General features: G+C 53.7%; 1 protein-coding gene across 1 annotated transcript in view; it reads right to left on the bottom strand.

Moving 5' to 3' along the window:
• The window catches only part of ADAMTS14 (ADAM metallopeptidase with thrombospondin type 1 motif 14), an 80,653-nt gene that overhangs the window by 42,355 nt on the left and 17,341 nt on the right, over nucleotides 1–20,957 (bottom strand). Inside the window, exons 3-4 of the mRNA XM_042907790.1 lie at nucleotides 15,260–15,416; nucleotides 7,646–7,836 (exon numbers count right to left, since the gene is read on the bottom strand). Coding sequence (XP_042763724.1) covers nucleotides 7,646–7,836; nucleotides 15,260–15,416 — 348 coding nt within the window. The remainder of the gene's footprint in view (nucleotides 1–7,645; nucleotides 7,837–15,259; nucleotides 15,417–20,957) is intronic.

Genomic DNA, 20,957 nt, shown 5'->3' with positions numbered 1-20,957 from the left:
AAAATCTAAGCCTCCATCAGGTTGAAAGAGTTCTTCCGACGAGCACAAATAAAAATTCTAAGTGATACGAAAACACCACGTCAGGGTTTAACGGATAGCACTTTTTCTGTTTCTTAAGTACGTAAAGTAACAGAGCATCTGACAATCGATGGGTTCAGTTTTGATGAAACGTGGCAAGTGATGTGTTAACACGTAGTGTGTGAGCTCCTCGCGTGGGCACACCTGGTCTGGTGTGGTACATGCATCCATGTGCACACAGCCCGGTTACACATATGGGTGGCTGTGTGTGCGTGCACACGCATGTGCGTGGAAACACGCACTCCATCTGTGCATGTGTGCACTCTCTGGGGGTGTACCCCAGTAACTCTGTGCGGCCTGCAGCCCAGGATCCCTGCCCACCCCCCAGGCTGGCCTATGCAGTAGCCAGAGCTGGGCCTCAGCTTCCCCCAGGTTGGGACACTGAGTCCGGGCCAGGGCGCGGCTCACGAGTCCCCAGCATTTATCCCCCACAACCTGTCTCCATAATGCAGCCGCCTTTATGCCCCAGGTCGGCCTGTCTGAGTGCAAAGAGAGGCACTGTGGAGGCCCAGAAAGACCCGAACTGCCGTGACCTCACCTTGCTGAGCCCGACTCTCCCATCTGAGTGTGAACTGATAAACCTTGCAGAGAGGCCTGAGGACAGAAGGTGAGGCAAATGTCAAGCATTTGGAACAGGGCTTGGAACACATATGTGCTCGATCAGTGGCCTCTCTTGGTTCAGAACTTCTACTTCCCACTTGGGGAGCTGATGAGAGGTCCATTAGGTCAGCCCAGGAATATGGGATTTCAGGAGCGTGACCTCCAATATGGCGACCGAGATGCCTGGTATGAAAGTGCTCTGTCAACCATAAAGCTCTCATTACCAGGAGGGGTATTTGTCCTCATTGTTATTGTGTCTCTCCTGCCAGGAATCCCAGTATTCACGCCTTTGTGTTAAGCATTGTTCTCTGCCCAAGGGGGCTTGCTTTCAAAAAGCAATATGGCGACTGGAGCTAATACCTCAGGGCAGGACTCCCGGCCACAAGGGCCACCTTGGCTGCGGGGAGTCCTGTGCACTAGAGGATGTTTAGCAGCATTCCTGGCTCCTCCTTCAAGATAGCCAGTAGCATCCCATCCCCTCCAGCTGCAATAAACCAAAAATATCTCCAAACCTTCCCCAGTGCCCCCTGGGAAGCAAACTTGCCTATTAAGAACCACTACCTCAAAGTAAGTAGATTCTGCTCCTAGTTGTGGGGGGTCTCAGATTGCCCTAAAAAGCAGTGGAAAGCATTTTAGGGTGAGACAAGACAAGAGAAAGGCCTAAAAAGAGAGGGAGGAGGAGGATTTGTGTCCTTCCAACGAGCAGGGAGGATGAGCTGCTCGGAGGCTCACATATCCCCGAACGGAAAACGTCTGGCAAAGCAACACTCTCTGTCAGCACGAAAGCAGTGTTTTTGTGGCATTCCAAACTGGCCTTTATGATGAATATTTAACACACTTATGTGCCAAGAGAACGCCGCCACCCTCCCAGGCTGAGGCCACCAAGGCCCTGGTCTGACAGTCATCTGCAGCCAAACCTCCTGGGCCTCGAAGGGGCACCAAGCTCTTCCAGCAGAGCACTGCAGAGGCTTCAGGAAGGGGCCCGGAAGCAGGTCAGAGAGGGTAGGACCCTCTCAGAGGCACCGGCCAACATCTCTATGGCAACCACGCCCAACACCTTTGTGGCATCAGCCTGGCCAGATGGGGTGAGAGCAGGGGAGGCAGGGAGCCTAGGACTGCCAAGAAAGAGGGATCCGGCTGCGGAATGGCTCAGTGAGGACCGATAAAGGGGCCTGACTCCTTGCCCTCTCTCTGCTCTGGCTCTGGGCCCTCTGAGGATGCCTGCATCCCCCTGTCGCAGAGAGTCCTCACCGCAGAGATTCGGTGACAGTGCCTGATTCTCTCCATGCCCCTGGCTGGCAAGCCTGGCCACAGCCAGGAGCCGAGAGCAGGAAGCAGGCCCAGGGGTGAAGCTTCAGGATCCTGACTCAGCTACGGAGACCCATTTCGGGAAGAGGCCGGGGGGTGGAGGCTACGATCTTCCTTCTCCTTCCTCCTCAGAGCTATTTTGCCCCTGGTTCTACCACAGTGGGAGGGGGAGGGGCGCATGAATTTTGGAATCAGACAGATCTGGGTTCGAATCCTAACTCTGCCACTTACTATCCCGAGCCAAGTCGCTTGGCTTCTCAGAACCACAGCGGTCAAAGGAATGTCACTGGCGTAAGGCCACTGTGAGGATTCACAGAGCCTGTCTGTGAGGTTCTCAGCCCCGTGCCGGACATGTGGTAGGTGCTGGAACGATACTGTGATATTCGAGAAGGCTCGAGGAGGCTCAGGCTCCGTCTTCTCCTCCCCCCAAATCCAAGCCAGTGCCACCGTCAGGCAATGTTCTTCACCCCTCCTCTCCATGCCAGAGCCCATGCTGTCGCCCGAGGGACCTTCCCGCCACAGCTAAACTCCTGAGAGGTCTCCGCAGGCCTGGCTGCCCCCTCATTCCTACGTCTACGATCCCGCCATACGACGATGATCCACCTCACCAAACCCTTTCCCCCCAGGCTGGTTCAGCTCCAAACCTCAAGCCTCTCCCTCCAGTCCACAGGGACGGCTGCCTCCTCTAAGCTCCTTCAGCACTGGCCTCAATGGTTCCCAAACTATTCCGTGGTCTGAGGCTTGTTTTGGCCGCCAGACCAAAGCTTCTAGAATAAGGTCTGTCACACTAGGCACTCACCAAATGCTGAACAAAACTGCTCCTTATGTTTCAAAGCTCTCAAATGGTTCCCTAGTCCTGAGGCTTGAAGACGCTTTAAGGAGAGTGACCTGGTGCAGATGGGTAAACTGAGGCATGGGCAAATAAAGTCCCTCAAGGGCCCACCAGCATGTGAGGGAGGGGGGGGGGGGGGGTCCTTGCCACCATGTGCAGCTGCATGAATATTTATAGCACATCCCCAGGTTAATGCAAAGGAAAACTGAGAGGCAGGATACCCTGAGAGCTGCCAGTGAGCAGGGCCCCATCAGATGGTTCTGAGGGTTTCACTAACGGCTTCTCCCCCTCCTCCAGGGTTAGCACAATAGGACCATACATCCCGGGAATCGGATCTCTCTCTGATCCTGCTAGGCCAGCCCCGGCCCCACAAATCAGGATCAGAAATGGTCACAGGCCGGCAGGCACTTTAAGGGGACAGCAAAGGGACACCCTTTATACTGGCTTCATGAAATCCCTCAGGAAATTAGTGCTTTGAGCTTCAAGCATCCCAGCCAAATAAAGTTCCCACACAATGGACAGGATGAGCTGCTGGTCCCCCAGGAGGAGAGGTGGTTGGCCACCCATCCACTCACCAACATGGGCCAGAGCTCTCGCTGGCTGCCCTCCGCACCTGCGACATCAGAACACAACCTCCCAGAAGATCCCCCTATGGCGAACCATCTGCCTTGTATGGTTCATCAAGCCCCCAAATTCTTCTTGGGGAACAAGCTCCTGGAGACCCTCCCCATCATTTTCTAACTTTCCCCCTCCTCTCCTGGGCAACTTCATCACCATAAAAAAGGACAGAAAGTATAAACAAGTGTAACCGCAAATGTTATTTCCCATTTGTTCTCCTAAAAACCTACTTGTCTTTCCTAAATAAGCTTATTTGTCCTAACCGTACAAGCCTTTTGCCAACTCTCTTTCCCCTTAGGTATATAAGTTACAAATTCAAATCACCCCTTTGAGCGACTCATCACTAAGCATCCCCACAAATACACGTATTGCACATGATGATCTTTCATCGGTTTAAATTGCAAGCCCCTGGAACTGAACCTAAGAGGATAGAGGGAAAGTTGTCTTTCCTCCCTGACATCTGGGTCACCAGCCAGAGACAGCACTACCAGGCATGAGGCTTCAGACCTCTATGCAGAGACCATGTGAAGAGGGTTGGCTCCAAAGTGACAGAGCAGGCCTCAGACCCCAGGCCTGTGGCTTGAACAGATGGAGACAGGATAGCCAGACCTCTCACGGGGTAGTCGGGAGACTGGAGTAAATGAAGTCACATTTACAAGGAGTCTGGCTCCCAGTGCTTGCTCAATGACTATAATGACTTACAAGGGGATGTTATTTGCAGTTGTCTGGGGACACGCAGCAAGGTAAAGGCTCTGAGGGCAGGGACCCCATTTTCTACTCCTCTGAGCCCTCCACTATAGAAGCCATTCTTTTGTCTGCATGCTTGGCTTCCCCACTATCTAGGAAGAGATTCTGTTCCACCTCGCCCCCATGCAAGGTGTTGGGCTCCACCTGGGGACCCAAGCCAACCCTCCAGTCATAGCAATTAGTCAAGGACAGCCACCTGATTGACCCAGGCCAGCCTTCCCTAGAAACATCGGGGGGATTCCTTTGGCTTTGTGTCCTGGGAGCAGGAAGTGTGGGGCCTGGGGTGGCCCAATGGGCCTGTTTCCTGCCATGGAGAGAAAGCCTGGCTCCTATTGGCTTATATCACCAAGAGAACAAATAGGGAGGTGAGAGAGAGAGAGAGAGAGAGAGAGAGAGAGAGAGAGAGAGAGAACACCCTACCGGACTAACATCCACTCCCATCATGCCCAATGCCCAGCACGGGGGACGCACCTGGCTGTGAACCGATGAACGCATGACCATCAACACTGGAGAGTGAGGCCAGCTGGGGAGCAGGGCTCCGGGAAGCCTGTCCCACCCTTCCAGATCCTGCTGACCTGCTCACACTTTAGTCCAACCAACGCACATTTAAGGAGAAAGAAAGCAACAGAATGCTCATTGGAGGCACCCAGACGGGAGGCCACAGACCATGAAAGAGAGCCTCTGGTCTTCCCCAGACTCCCAACCCTCCACCACTCCCGCCTAGGCCTTCTCTCCTCACCCCTATTCCCAGGCCAGAATCTAGAAAGGGAGAGACAGTGGCGAGGCCAGCTCTTGGGGGAGGTGGGGGAGGTCCCACCACTTAGTTGCTTAGGATGGTCACACAGCCAGAATCCAGGGGTGTGTCCCCAGTGAGGTTGCTAGCCTTCTAGCTTCAGGAACAAAGACGCAGCCCGTAAGTCGGACGGGCCACCAGACTCCCTGCCATCCCCGGGAAGGGCTTCCTACCTGGGACCCTGGCCAGGCCTCAAGCCCGGAAAATAATTACAACGTGTACCTTGATGGAAACTATGTGTCCACAGGACACTTTTTGCCTTATCTGAATCTGATTCCACGGAAGCTACGTTACAACTGAGAACCAGACACTTGATAACAATGTAAAGTGTCTACAGATGCACGAATCCTGTCTTCTCTTCTACCCCGTGAAAAAGCCAATTTCGTTCTCTGTTTGCACATTCATTTCAAAATCCCTGATCGTAAATGTTTCCATTCTTAGGGTTCTCTTCTGAAAGGGTGGTTAACACTTGCCTGGTTCCCTCCCTGATTACTGAGTAAACTAAAATCTTTCGCACTTGCCTGCTTTTATTTCTTTTTTTTTTTTTTAATTTTTTTTTTTAATGTTTATTTATTTTTGAGACAGAGAGAGACAGAGCATGAACAGGGGAGGGTCAGAGAGAGAGGGAGACACAGAATCCGAAGCAGGCTCCAGGCTCTGAGCTGTCAGCACAGAGCCCGACGCGGGGCTCGAACCCACGGACCGTGAGATCATGACCTGAGTCGAAGTCGGACACCTAACCGACTGAACCACCCAGGCGCCCCGCCTGCTTTTATTTCTGTATGAGCGTCAGGATTTGACCTTTTCCTGAAAAGTATCCTTTAGCAAACGGAAGGACTCTGGGGCTGTGAATGGGGTCTGGTTCACAGGCTCACACTCCTGGGGTCTTCAGCCCCCGCTCTGGACCCAAGACCCAGGCTTCCAGCACCTGAGGGCTTCCTAAGGGTTCCCCTGCCCCCACCTGCTGGCTCCAGGAGCCAACCCTGCTTTCCCACTGATGGGACCAGTACTAGGCTGTGTGGCCTCAGGTTGGGCTAGCCATCTATAGAGTCTGGGTGGGTGGTCAAGGGCTCCAGGGAGGTGGGTGTGTCCATATTCATAATCACCTGCCCTGCCTCACAAACAGCCCAACGTGGTAGCCTTTGCTCTTAAGAGTCCCACACGGCAGGCTCCTTAAGGGACAGAAGAATTCATATCCCAACAAAGAGGAGGCCGGGGGCTCAGTCCCCACCTCCCTGGGGCTCAGTGTAATTGGATCTGACTTCCAGCCCCACCCCCCTTTTCTTTACACCCGTATTATGGACACAAACCTGCTACCTTTCTGTCCCCTGCTTCTTCAACGACCCACTCACCCACTCCACACATACCCATCACCCGTTAGGGGTCCGGGACTGTGCTGTGTGCAGCTGGGGCTCAAAAAAAGTATAAGACAAGACCCCAACCCCCCCCTTCAGAGGCTTAGACGAAGGACCACTTCTACACACACACAGACAGTACAGCTCCAAGAACAATGAAGGCGGGCCGGTGTGGGCGCCCCAAGAGATGCCTCTTTGGCATACCGATTATTTTTTTGAACATGTATCTATTTTTGAGAGAGAGCAAGTGTGCGTGGGGGAGGGGCAGAGAGCGGGAGACAGAGGATCCCAAGCAGACTCCCAGCTGTGAGCACAGAGCCCAATGTGGGGCTTGAAACTCACGAACCCGTGAGATCACGACCTGAGCCAAAAGCAAGAGTTGGCTGCTTAACCGACTGAGCCACCCAGGCGCCCCATAAGCAGCTTATTTTTTTTTATTTTTTTTTTTTAACATTTATTTATTTTTGAGACAGAGAGAGACAGAGCATGAACAGGGGAGGTTCAGAGAAAGAGGGAGACACAGAATCTGAAACAGGCTCCAGGCTCCGAGCTGTCGGCGCAGAGCCTGACGCGAGCCTCGAACCCACAGACCACGAGATCATGACCTGAGCCGAAGTCGGACGCTTAACCGACTGAGCCACCCAGGCGCCTCATAAGCAGGTTATTTTTAAGAAACTGCAGGCATATGAGAAGCTCCGAAAACCCCAGTGGAAGTTACCCTTTCGTGGGAGACATTTACATGTATGAGGGAAATGTCCATCTGTGAGGGTGTCTCATAGCTGTACCAAAAGCAGGGGATGATTCAGTCTCCGGAAACTCTTATCGAGGCAGGTGAAGACGTCAATCTGCACAACCACCTTTCTGTTCCCTGTGCACCAAACAAAGGCCCCCTTCGGGACCTGGGATCTGGCCCCCCCACCAGCAGATTGAAGGCTCCTTGGCCAATCTTCCCGGCCTGGGATTGGGCATTTTCTCCAGAAGGGGAGTCCCAGGGAAGGCTCCTCAACTCCTGGGCAAGCAAAGCCCCTGGCCACGCCTGCCTCAGGCTCTGAATGTGTCCCAGCCCTGAACCCACTGGCCCCAGGCCCCAGGTTGCCAGGGGCCAGCGCCGATGGCCTATGGGCCCCTCCAGTCTAATCCAAACCTCAGCCTGGGGCGGGGGTCAGGCCAGCTCAGGTTTGGGTCACTGCTGGGCTAAGGAGCGAGCAGTGCATCCATCAGGGAACACCGGCCCGAGGGAAATCGTGTTCTGAGCAATACTGGTAGCCCTGCCCCCCCCCCCCCGCCCCCGCTTTGGGACGTGAGGACACTCACGATGTTCATGAGGGTGAGGACGTAGTTCTGCACGTGCTCCTTGCCGTGGAAGCGCACCACGGAGTCATCCACCGCGAGCAGCACCTCGATGCTGTAGCTGCCCGCCTTGGCATGCCGCCGCTTCCGCTCCCCGTCGCCCAGTTGGTTGCCCACCAGGCCCAGCAGGTTGGGGAGGTCGCCCGGGCCAAAGGCTGCCAACCGGGATGGGAAGAGAGACAGAGGTCAGAGCCACAGGAGAAGCTGTCGCCCGGAGGCCGCCCGCCAGCCCGCTCTGCCTCGTCACGTGTGCCCTCTTCCTGCCTCTGTAAGAAGCCGACTCAGCGTGAGGGTTCCTCCCACACCTGCCAGCTCGGAGGCACAAGCCCTTTTCCAGGAGCCAGGCCACGGCTGAGGCTTTGAGGCGAGGAACACGGAGAAGGGGGACCTCGCCTGGACTCGAAGGCCTAGGTCGCAGGTCCCACTCAGCCCTATCTTCCCCGCGTGACCCAGCCCTGCCCGTTCACTCCTCCTGTGACACAGGATGAGCCCCTCTTGATCTCTCACCCAGAAGCTTGCTGTAAAAATCAAACGTCGGGGGGCGCCTGGGTGACTCAGTCGGTTGAGCATCCAACTCTTGATTTCGGCTCAGGCCATGATCTCAGGGTTTGTGAGTCCAAGCCCCAGGCAGGACTCCGTGCTGACCGTGGGGAGCCTGCCTGAGATTCTCTGTCCCCTTCTCTCTCTGACCCTCCCCCACACGTACCTGTGTGCATTCCCTCTCTCTCTCTCTCTCTGTCTCTCTCTCAAAATAAATAAACTTAAAAAAAAATTAATTTCCCATGGTGGGCCTTAGTTTGCTGACCTCCAGTCTAATCCAATCCAATCCAATTCTTACAACTCTCAGGTTACTGCCCCCAATATACAGGCAAACAAACTGAGGTCCAGAGTAGCTTGTCCAGGTCTGTCTGCATCAAGACACCAGGCTTTGAAGCATCACCATCGGTGCTGCTACTTAGAAAGGTGGCACCTTAAGTCGTTATCAGTCATTTGCACCATAGTCTGAATAAACTGCAGCAACATTTGTTGGGGCGGTGGAGTTGAGGGTTCGTGAGGACACAGTGGGAAAAGCCAATGGAGGGGAGCAGAATTTGCCACCCCAAAATACGTCTCTGTGGTGTGAGGATTATTTCAGGCTGATTATTTTTAAGAAACAGCAGACACGAGGGGCGCCTGGGTGGCGCAGTCGGTGAAGCGTCCGACTTCAGCCAGGTCACGATCTCGCAGTCCGTGAGTTGGAGCCCCGCGTCAGGCTCTGGGCTGATGGCTCGGAGCCTGTTTCCGATTCTGTGTCTCCCTCTCTCTCTGCCCCTCCCCCATTCATGCTCTGTCTCTCTCTGTCCCTAAAATAAATAAAAAACGTTGAAAAAAAAAAAAAAATTTAAAAAAAATAAAAAAAAAGAAACAGCAGACACGGGAAAAGCTCTGGAAATTGAGAAGTGACCCTTTAAGGGAAATCTCCATTCGTAAGGGGGTCTCCCACCCTGCACCAGGAAGAAGGATGACTCTAAATCTCTGGAAACTCTTTATCAATAGAGAGGGAAATGACTTAAATCCACATAACAACCTTGCCCCTGTTTGCCGTGTTTTCCTGGTAACCTCCCATCAACTCACCGCTCCTTCCCACCCACCAACGTTTTCTTTTGTCTTTAGCTGATGTTAGGGTGGTGGCTTGGACCATTTGGGGGAGTTACTCAATTTTCCTGAGTCTCTCCCACATACACAGGAGGTATCCATGTAATTGAACTTCTGATTACTTTATCTTTGTTAATCTGTCTTTTATTACAGGGTGCCTCAGCCAGAACCTGGAAGGGTAAAGGGAAAATTCTTTTTCCTCCCCCACACTAAGAAAGTCAGATAAGAGGCTGGGGTCTCTTGAGAAGACTCCAAAGCCTTAACATTTCATGATTCCGCTCCATTCTACCCTGAAGTTCTGGTACTTGTACCATTAATTTCTATTTTTTTTTTTATTTTGTTTTATTTTATTTTATTTTATTTATTTTATTTTATTTATTTTATTTTATTTATTTTATTTTATTTATTTTATTTTATTTATTTTATTTTATTTATTTTATTTTATTTTATTTATTTTATTTTATTTATTTTATTTTATTTATTTTATTTTATTTTATTTTATTTTGAGAGAGAGAGTGAGTGGTGGAGGGGAGGGGAGGGAGAATCCCAAGCAGGCTCCTGCCTGTCAGTGCGGCTCAAACTCACGAACCATGAGATCATGACCTCAGCCAAAACCAAGAGTTGGATGCTTAACCAACTGAGCCACCCAGGTGCCCATACCATTAATTTCTGAGAATATCCAGTTATGTGAGAATCCTCCAGAGAGTGGGACAGGAACTAAGGATAGGAAAATGCCACCAATACATCCCCAGCATGTATCAAGGGGAATGACTGCAGGAGGGGCCTTATACTTACTTGGTGGGTGGAGGGTAGGTGAGTGGGAAAGGTGGGAGCCCCGCCCTTGAACCCATTGCCTCCCCTGGGTGACAGAGAAAGAACCAGATGGTAACAGTACAGTGACTTCAAGGCCTACAGGAGGACTGACTAGGGAAGGCTTCCACACCAAGACCCAAACCAGGACTGGGGGGTTGACAGAGGCTTCTGGAGGAGGGGACATCTAACTGGGCCAGACGGGGAGCGGGAGACAACCTGTTGGAACACGGGGAACAGAGGGTCCCCAGCAGTGGGAATTGTATTAGCAAAACCCACTGTGAGTAAGTGTGGGGTGAAACCATCCACAATATGCGTGACCCTTGGGGACGATTCGACAGGTACCTGGGCAGAGACCCAAGAGCTGCCTCTAAGCTTCTATTGATATGGATACTTCAGGAACTGAAATCTGAGGACAGGGCAACAGGGAACCACGGGACCCTGCTATAGTTTCTTTTTGTCTTCCCTTTGGTTCGGGGCTCTCAAGTGCAAAGGAAGGAAAGCACTAGACTGAAGGGTTGGGAAAGCGTGTGCGCACTGGCTGAGTGGAGAAACCAGAAACGCGCGGCCAGCCCTCCGAGTGATGCACAGCCTGGGGAGCCCAGCTCGGGCAGGTGTCGCCCTCACTAGGCCTGACACAAGCACTCCCGGCGGCCTGGTGCCTGAGCCCAATGGTGAGTACAGAGCCCGGAGGCAAATGCCTGGGAGAGGGGAAGGAGACCCCCCAGGAGGGGAGGAGAAGGAGCAAGCGCTCTCTCCACGGAGCAGGGAGACTAAAGAGCGGCCACTCCCAACATGGGAGCAGTGCCCACAGGTTGACAGACTGCAAGTGAAAGGTGGACGTGACCCCTCACGGCTCTCCCAGCCACAGGCCTGTCAAAGGGAGGCTCAGCGAGGTCACCTGACTCATCCCAGGTCACACAGAAAGTTAATGGCAGAAGCCCAGAATGGAAACCCAGGGCTCCCACCCTCACGTGATCACACCCTATCAGGGCCCGCCCGGATTTCCCTCTCAGCAAAAACAGTGAGGAGCACTGGGCAGGGCCTACTGACGTCAACCATAGGCCCTGGAGAGGTGCCCCCCACACCCTCTTCTGTCTCTCAGCCCAGAAACAGGTAACCTTCCAAGAGGGGAGGGTGGGGGCGGCAGGCCCCCGGGGGGGTTTTCCAGAAGCCCACCCAAGACGCCCCACGAGAATGTGAAATGGTGCAGCTGCTCTTGCAAAGCAGTTTGGCAGTTCCCCAAAAGACAAATATGGCGTTTCCATAGGACCCAGCAATTCCACTCCCAGTTACATACCCAAGGGAACTGAAAACAGACATCCACACAACAACTCGTACGTGAACGTCCACAGCGGCGTTATCGTAATAACCGAAAACCGGAAACGACCCACGCCGACCCAGAGGTGAAGGGATAAACAAAATGTGGTGTATTCGTGCAGTGGAAGACCACACTGCCACAAGAAGGGGTGAAGTAATGCCACGAGCCACACGCGGCTGAACCTCACATGCGGGGCGAGAGAAGCCAGTCCCAGAAGGCCTGCGTGATGCCGTTTACGTGAGCCGTCCTGAGGCACATCCATAGAGGCAGAAGGTAGGCTGGCGGTCGCCAGGGGGTTGGAGAGGGGGAAAAGGGACGTGACTGCTAATTAATGGGCCACAGGGCTTTCTCTGGGAGCGACAGAAACGTCTGGAATCAGATAGTGGTGATGGGTACACAACACTGTAACCATAGTAAAAATCCACTGAAATGTATACTTGAAAATGATTTAAATGATGGCTTTTATCTCAAGTTAAAAAAAAAAAAAAAAAGAGGGGGCACCTGGGTGGCTCAGTCGGTTAGCATCCGATTCTTGATTTCGGCTCAGGTCATGATCTCGTGGTTCGTGAGTTCGAACCCCGTGTTCACGCTGATACCACAGAGCTGGCTTGGGATTCTGTCTCCCTCTCCGTCTTCCCCTCCCCCACTCACTCCCTGTCTCTCTCTCAAAGTAAATAAAAATAAACTTAAAAAAAACAAAAAAACGCTGGGGCGCCTGGGTGGTTCAGTCGGTCGAGCGTCCGACTTCGGATCAGGTCATGATCTCATGGTTTGTGGGTTCAAGCCCCACATCAGGCTCTGTGCTGACAGCTCAGAGCCTGGAGCCTGCTTTGGATTTTGTGTCTCTCTCTCCGCAACTCCCCATTTTTATTCAAAAAATGAATAAACGCTTAAAAATATTAAAATAAATAAAAAAAAAAAAACCACAAAAAAAAACAAAAGCAGCAGCACTAGCCCCAAGCCCCAGCCTGGCAGGCTTCCCCTGAAAGGATGGGCCGCCCTGCTGTCTGATGCCTGCCCCCCCTCCCTTGCCGCAGAGCTGGAACTCTGGCCACAGGTGCACATGGCCCCGAGGCAGACTGTTCCCTCCTCGGGCAGGACCTGTAGGGTGGTAAGGGGCTGCTGAGAGCGGGACCATGGGTTGAGGAGGGAAAGGGCAGCATTAGGAGCATGGCAGCATCCAGGGCACAGCCCCTGAGGCCCAGGCAGTGTCCACGGGGGAGTCTCTGAGGGGCTGGGTGGGGACCAGCTAGACCTGGAGGTCCAGCCAAGGGAATTTCTACCTCCAGACTCTGAAGTTTAGTGTGCCCCCAAGTTCATTGGCAAATGCCAGATACTTCTCCAGTGGAGCCCAGGTGCCTGGAGCCCTTCCACAGGCCACAGCTCAGCTCGAAAACCAATCTGATGGGTCTTCTGACACCTCCTCTCCTCCCTTGAGGAAAGCCAGACATATCCTGGGGAGTGGCAGAGCTCATGTGAAGGAACAAAGACTCGGTATCTGTCCTCCAGGAACTGCCTCCCCCCAACCCCCCAGCCTATTTGGGACAAGAAGAAGTCCTGGGAGAAATCCAAGGGGCTCGAGGGTCCAGGGGAGGGGACACCTGAGCTGGGCTGACACTTGGGCAGCATGGAGGCAGACAGAGGTGGAGGAAGGTGCTTGGCCTGAGGCAGATTTCTCAAAAGCCCACTTGCTGGCAGCTAAGCAGGTTCCGACCGGCTGGCCTAGGCCTCTGAGGCATTGCTCTGTGCCAAGAAGTATATCCACCCCTGAAGTGAAACCTTCTGTCCTAATCACGAATGATAAATGGAGACAGACACACCTAGAAATGCTAACCTACTCACCGGGCTCAGACCCACTGCTGGTCTTGAAAGAACAGTGAGTGAGCGTCCCAGGTTTCCAAAACGCCCTCCAACGCCACCTGTCTTTCTAAGGAAAGACACGCATGGGCCTGAGGCATGGCATCACCCATGGGCCCATGACGTTCAGCTGAGAAGCCTGATGACGCAAGCCCCGGCAGCCTTCCTGGGTCTGAACGCCAACTCTGTGAGCTCAGCGGTTTGAGTTTCCCTGCCACTGACCGTTCCAGGCCCATGGCCATGGAGCAGCACTTCCCCAGGGTCTCCCCAAAAGGGGAGATTTATGCTTTTTGATTCAGAGCTGGCCTCAGATAAAGTGGAGCCCAGTGAGACTTGTCTTTCTTCCCAACTACAGAAGGCACGGTGCCGTCCCACTCTGCCCTTGAGATTCACCCCAGCCCCCCACCGAGACTCCACCAAGTCCCTGCCCCCCCCTCCCGTGCCCCCACCCCAGGCCTGCAGAGCCCTCCACCACTCAGCTCAGCCTCTGGAGCCGTGGCTTCTCTCAAGAGGGGCACCGGGAGAGCAGCTGGTACTTCAAAGGAGGTAGTGTATGTGGGGACAACTGGTTTCCACGCATTCCTTCACGCTATGCCCAACCCCACCGGGGCCCTGGCAGGAGGGTGTGGTCCACTCACGGCCAGATTCCACCCAAAGCCTTCTCACGTCCTCCTGGCCAAAGAGGGCTTTGGGACAAAGCTAAGTTGGACAATGAAGCTGGCCATGGGCCCAAGACTAGCACGCGTAGCATCCACTGGTTCATTCACGCAAGCATGGGCCCTGAGTACTGGTGGTATGCGGGCTCCTGTGCCGACAGCCAGGGTGCCAGGACACCCCTGCTCTCAGGGGTTCTCACCCTAACGTGTCACTGGTTACCCTAAGAACAATACTGTAGTAAGAACAATTGTTCACCAAACACCTGCTACGTGCCAAGCTCCATGATGGAATTTTTATACCCACTATCGCTAATACACCCAATCTTAAGAGATCAATAATAACCATCCCTACTTTACAGATTAGAAAAATAGGTTCAGAGATTTTAGTCAGTTGGTTAGGGTCTCACAGCAGACAGTGTTGGAGGCAGGATTTAAAAATGGTCTGTTGGGGGGTCCATGGGTGGCTCAGTTGGTTGGGTGACTGACTTCAGCTCGGGTCATTATCTCATGGTTCGTGGGTTCGAGCCCTGCGTCGGGCTCTGTGCTGACGGCTCGGAGCCTGGAGCCTGCTTCGGATTCTGTGTCTCCCTCTCTCTCTGCCCCTCCCCTGCTCTCTCTCTCTCTCTCTCTCTCTCTCAAAAATAAACATTTGGAGAAAAAATGGTCTCCTGGGGGCACCTGGGTGGCTCAGTTAGTTGAGCATCCGACTCTTGACTTCGGCTCAGGCCATGATTTCACGGTCGTGAGAAGACTGATCCACGCATAGGACTCCACACTGACAGCATGGAGCCTGCTTGGGATTCTCTCTCTCCCTCTCCCTCTGCCCCTCCCCTGCCCATGCACGTGCCCTCTCTCTCTCCCTCTTTCTCTCTCAAAAAAGAAAATATAAATAAAATAAAAATAAAAATGGGCTCTGGCACACAAACCTACCTCTGGTGCCCTGATACCTGGAAGTCTCCCTACAAACGCCCTAAGAACTTCCTTCCTGGGGCTCCCACGGGCTGAGTGAATTTTTAGGGGGAAGAGCTAACTGCAACCCTTGCACCTTCTGCTGGGCAGGGAAGACAGCCTTCCAAAGCAATGTGGAGCCCCTCAGAGACCTCCGGAGTCCCTAGGGCCACAGTTCAGGGGGGCTCGAGTAGCTCACCCGCCAGCTGTAACGGTCCCTAAGCCCCACTGGGGTTTCTCGGCTGGTATACACGGTCCAGTCCCACCTCTCGGAGGAGAAGGCTGAGGCCGGGACTTGACCGCGCGGGACTTACGGCGGAGGTGGAGCTCAGGGACCTGCCCAGTGCCTACCTTCATTGTGAAGGTCCCCGCCAGGCTCCGCCCACTCCTGCTGGCCGACTTCCCGGCGGTACACCACGTGTGTCCTCCCGCTGGCCTCCTTCTCCTGCTGCCCCCACTCCAGGGGCTCTATGAAGTAGTCGGTGCGATCCGTGCGGATGAGGCCCGCCTGAGCCGGGCAACGCAGCAAGCGGGAGCAGAGAGGGGGGAGAGAGAAGAGGCGTGAGTACACAGCCCGGGACAGGCGAGCAATTGTGACCGCGAACGTGTGTGACTACACGGGTGCGGACCCTTCCTCGAGGGCCTCGGGGAGCCCTGGGATTCCAGCAGGGAAGTGCGCGGGCGGGTGGTCGGACGCCGAGCAAGGGGGCCCAGGTCCATTTCGGGCAAAGCGGATCCGCTTGTACTGTGTTGTGGGGCGCTCCTGGGGTTCCACCTAACGTTTCATTTCACCAAAGGCCTCCAGAGCTTAAAGGGGGTAGGGGGAGGCAGGAGAGGCATTGCGATACATACGCACACACACTGCCTCGGGCACAGAATTCCACCCCAAAGCGCCATCACACAGATTGGCCTTTAACCCCCCCACCCCGGACAAGGGGGGGAAATTCCTACCCGTAAAGGTTAATGATCCTGCACATGGGTGCCGGTTTCCACTCCCACATAGCGTGCTATTATGTCAGATTTAAAGCACATGGGCACGTCCACCAGGGACGCAGTTCATGTCTGCTGACCATAAACGAGCCAGGATAGGGCACAGGAATGAACGCTCTGTTTTTAATCTAATTTTTTTTTTTTTTTTTTTTTTTTTTTTGCCTGCATCAAAATAGTCCTGTAAAAATAATCAGCTGTTGGCCTGGGAAATAAAAACATTAAAAATGCAACCTTGGCCAAGCCCCACAAATGTGTTATTAGCCCCCGATGAAGGCAATAATCACAGGGGCCAGTGAAACACATGTGCAGCCCCCCCAGCCCACACCCTGGGGTCAGCTCTATAAAGCAGTCAGACCAGCCCACCTACTACAGTGCCTGGAAAATAGTAGGCAATCCTTAATGAATTCCTTCACTCATTCCACACGTATCTATTGAGTGCCTTCTACATACCAGCACTGCTCCAGACCCCGGGAAGGCAGCTGTGAACACAAGGTGGTGAACGAAGGAACTATTTTTATAAATCTATCAGACGTTCTCCACTTGAGCAGGAGCAGCCATGGTTCTATGCAACTAAACTCCACCAGCTTTCCCACCTCCCCCTGTTCCGAGATGACTTCTTGCGGCATCTCCTCGAAGATCTCCTGAGCACGCGTCAGCAGCCACTAATCCTCTCCTGCCAAAGCTACTGCAGCCCCTCGAAATCTGGCATCCCCTGCCCTGTGTGGCCACCAGATCTCAGTGCCTCACACGAGGGATGCAGGCTCCGGAATGATCTGCACGGCACAGGGCTGGGCTGCGAGGCACTACCATCCAATTCGCCCCTCCTGCCCGCAATGATGGACCGCACACACCTTTCAAGATCACCAGGCCTGGGGCGCCTGGGTGGCGCAGTCGGTTAAGCGTCCGACTTCAGCCAGGTCACGATCTCGCGGTCCGTGAGTTCGAGCCCCGCGTCAGGCTCTGGGCTGATGGCTCGGAGCCTGGAGCCTGTTTCTGATTCTGTGTCTCCCTCTCTCTCTGCCCCTCCCCCATTCATGCTATGTCTCTCTCTGTCCCAAAAATAAATAAAAAAACGTTGAAAAAATAAAAAAATTTTTAAAAAAAAGATCACCAGGCCTGACCCAGTCTGAGGCTTCAATCCCTTGACAACATCCCTAGTCAGGGGGCTCTTAACTTTTGCTTGGATGCCTCTAGCAACAGAGAGCTCTCTCCCTCAAGACACAACCTGTTCTGTGCAGGGACAGTGGTGATGTTTACTGAGCTGAAACACACTTCCCTACATTCCACCCTTTGCAAAGTCTTATTCTCGCTGGGATTAACAACAGTATCTTATATAACAGCCACTTATATTGACATATTTCACCTTTACAACAACCCCAAATGACCCCACCTTTACAACAACCTTGTAAGGCAGATGCAAATATTAGACCCATTTCATGGATGAGGAAACAGGCTCAGAATGGTTAAGAAACTTGCCCAGTCACCCAGCAAGTAAGTGACAGAACTAGAATAAGAGCCCAGCTCCGTGTGGCTCTTAACCAGGAGGCTCTGTTACCTTAGGCCATCCCAGGGTCCCACTTCTGCCCCCCCGGGGGCCACTCAGCAAGGAAACTTCCCTCCCATACTCCCCATCTATACGTCCCTGGGCTTCCCATCTAGTCTGAGCTTACTGAGCAAGCAGAATGTTCACATCCTACCTCTGGGCAGAGGGCTTCCCGGAAGCCAGGCCACCTCCCACATGGATGTGAGAACAGAGGAGAAACTTCCGCACATGGCCCTAAAGGGAACGGACCCCACCATCCCCCAGGTGACTCCCAGCCTGAAAGGATTCTCACCCCACACACCATCCCCATCACACCCTCAGCCCTGCTCTGTCAGAAGTGGAAGCCCCAGGATTCCTGGGTCTGGTCCAGCCCCATGCCCACAGTCTTCTCCCCAGGCAAGAGTTACCAAATCCCTACCTGCCCATCCTGGCTAACTGGTAAGGACAAAGACCTGTGATATAACAACCTGGGAAATATGTTTCAAATCCCTCTGGGACCCAGGGGTCAAAGACAGCACTTGCAGCAACGCTCCTGCTCCATTTTGTGCATCGTTTCTGGCCCTGACAGAGAGTTCTTGCCCAGGATGGGGCGCCCCGCGGGTCTCTGAGAGCCTCCTCCTGGAGAGCGATGGGCGGGCAGGCTCAGCCACCAGATCAGGAAGTGGGCTGGGCAGGTCCCTCCCCCGTGGCCCTCGGTTTCCCCATCCACACCATGAGAGGTTTGGCGGGCTGTCTTCAGCTCTGCCTTGGCCGGGACACCAGGCACCGCTTGGGGCAGACAAATTGGCAACGGGAACTTTCTGGCTCTCTGCCCCCTTGCCAAATTACTCCTGTCTCTCAATTTATGAGATGTTTATATTTCTGAAAAGTGGTGGCTAATTTTAAAGAACTAAAATCAAATCAAATTTCTGTAGAAGAAATCAAGAAAAGAGGAAAACATATGTTGCTGGAAGACAAAAATACATTGCCGTTTTCACCCATACCTCCTTCTCTTCAAAACAGTCAATTGGCAGAAATATATATTAGAAAGGTTCTTCATGCAACACAAACAGCCAGAGCAGCTGATTATGTCCAACTGAGCCACATTCTATGCAGGCCCTCAGGCGATTCTCTCCAAATGGAAACTCTCCAGTGCACAGGCCTGGCCGCCATCAGCCAGGCTCTGGACTCCTTTACTACAGCTGCTACTGAGGGGCCTCTCCCGGGAGGTGAGTGGCGGAGGGGGACCTGTTGGACTTTTCCAGGATGGCTGGTGACGTCATTTTAGTGGCAAAGGTAATGCCTTCTGCCGTATCTTCATCCAGAGGCCTCCAGGCCATGCTATCCCAGATTTTTTAGGCCTGCTTCCTTTCAGGGGAAGCCCCAGGTCCAGAGGGGAAGTCCAGGGCTTCTGAAGGAGACGGGTCACGTGGTGATGGGGGAGGTAGGTGTTGGCGTATCCTTGTATCCTGCCTTAGGTCATAATTGAGCAAGTTCAGTTGCTCATTGGTAACCGTCTATCATCGGGATGAAGTCCCAAATATTTCAGCAGATAACGGAAGCCGCGTTATTTTAGAATGAGTATGTGTATGTGCATGTGTATATATAAACATGTTTATTCTAAAATCGCATGTACTTGCACGTAAACTGGGAGGTGATGGCACAATAAACCAATACATCTTGGGGGCCACGGGAAGAGACCCCCAAGGACTGAAATATGTGTCCTTGGAGGTGCCGAGCTCCAGGCTTATATTGAGAAGCTCTCCCGTCAACGTCAGGGCAGGAGCAAGGACCCAGCCTGAGGTCCAGGCACGGGTAAGTGGGGGAACTCCAGGAGGCCAGCTGCAGGCCCTCCCTCTAGGAAAGGGGAGCCCTTCCTCACAAGGAAGAGCCTTTCCTAGTAATCCAGAGCCTCCTGGCTGTGCCCTCAGATTTGCCAACCTTCGCAGAATGCCCAGGAGGGCTTATTTCAAGATGAGAGCCCCGACGAAGCCAGGTGAGAGGTATGCCAGGTCCCCTCTTTCTTCTCCTTCCAAGGTCAGCCTATGTGGGGCCTTCCCACAGAAGCAAGAAGCAGAACAGGCCTCCAACCAACCAGCCCACCACCTCCCAAGGAGAGCACGTTCTCGGGCCCGAACTCGTTCTGGAAATTCCATTACCAAGGTTTTTTTACTGCCAGCTGTGCTGTCTCAGGTTCTAGGCTTCCAGCAAATTCAGCTTGAAACTGTTCCACTGTAGGAAATGAAAGAAAGCCCAGCAAGTGGAGGCTGGGGTGATACACACAACTGGGAACAGCAAGAGAGTCCGGAATGGCTTCCCTCAGGCTCACCCCCTACCCAGCAACCTGCTTCTGTGCCCGGCCACACTCCCTCCCCAGACCACGGCACCAGCCAGAGCTCAGAAACCCCAACTGCAGGTGTCTGCCTCCCTCCCACCACCCCCAGGAGGACTTCTTTCAAGATGACAGCCTGACGATCCACTGGGTCCCCTCTCACCGAGCTCATCGTGACCTCCAGTGCATGGCCCCACTGCTTCATCACGGCCGATACCCCCGACCAAGCCCTCACTTCCCTTCTTACCACCCTGGACACGGTAATAATTCTGTGAACGCCCACAGCCCTCTCCCTGCCTTTCCCTCCTTCTCACCGTCTCAGAAGAGCCTCTGCCCTGGTTCAACCCAACCAGCCACCCTCTCCCTGTTTGCACACTGACGCACGTGGTGCCCACTGGTCTCACTTGAGATCAACGGCCACAGCTCTCCCGTGAGCATGATGCTGGCTGGGGATTCTGCTGTGGCTCCCCGCTACACTGATGGCTTAGACTTCGAACACTCTCCCCACCTCATGGTCTCCTGTTCTCAAGGAGAAAACAGGCACCGTCGGGCGGGCTCTCCCCTACCCTGCCACCACCCTATGAACTCCCATCCTGCGGGCACCCTGTGCCCTTCCTCACCTCCCGCTCGCCTCCCTCTTACCTCTGCAGAACGCAGCTCCTGCAGTGGGTGCCCCTCTTCCCAGGATCACCGTGCCCACCCTCTCCTGCGCCATTCTGGTTGGCACACACAGGCGCTCAGGGACCTTCCCCTCTGTGAAACTCCGTCCCGGGCCCCGGCCAGCCAGTGCCAGAGTCCCTGCTTCCCTCCGCGCCGCGCACGACTGGGCCGACTGGGCCTGTGAAGTGATGCAGCCACTTTGGAAACAGTCTACGGTTCCACAAAACACGACACAGTTACCATATGACCCCGCAATTCCACTCCGTGGTATACACCCAAGAGAAATGACAACATATGTCCACACAAAAACTTGTCCCTGAATGTTCACTGCGGCCCTGCTCACGGTAGCCAGAAAGGAGGACAGGCACAAATGCCCATCAACAGATAAATGCATCCACGTACAAAAAAAGAGGAAGCAATGGTCCATGCTGGAACACGGACGAATCTTGAAAACATAATGCCGAGTGAAAGAAGCCAGGCGCCAAAGGCCACATATTCTACAATTCCATCCAAACAAAATGTCCAGAATAGGGAAATCCATAGGG

This window comes from Panthera leo, chromosome D2 (genome assembly GCF_018350215.1).
Source record: "Panthera leo isolate Ple1 chromosome D2, P.leo_Ple1_pat1.1, whole genome shotgun sequence".
Taxonomy (NCBI): Eukaryota; Metazoa; Chordata; class Mammalia; order Carnivora; family Felidae; genus Panthera; species Panthera leo.
This window is presented reverse-complemented; position numbering and strand designations above follow the sequence as displayed.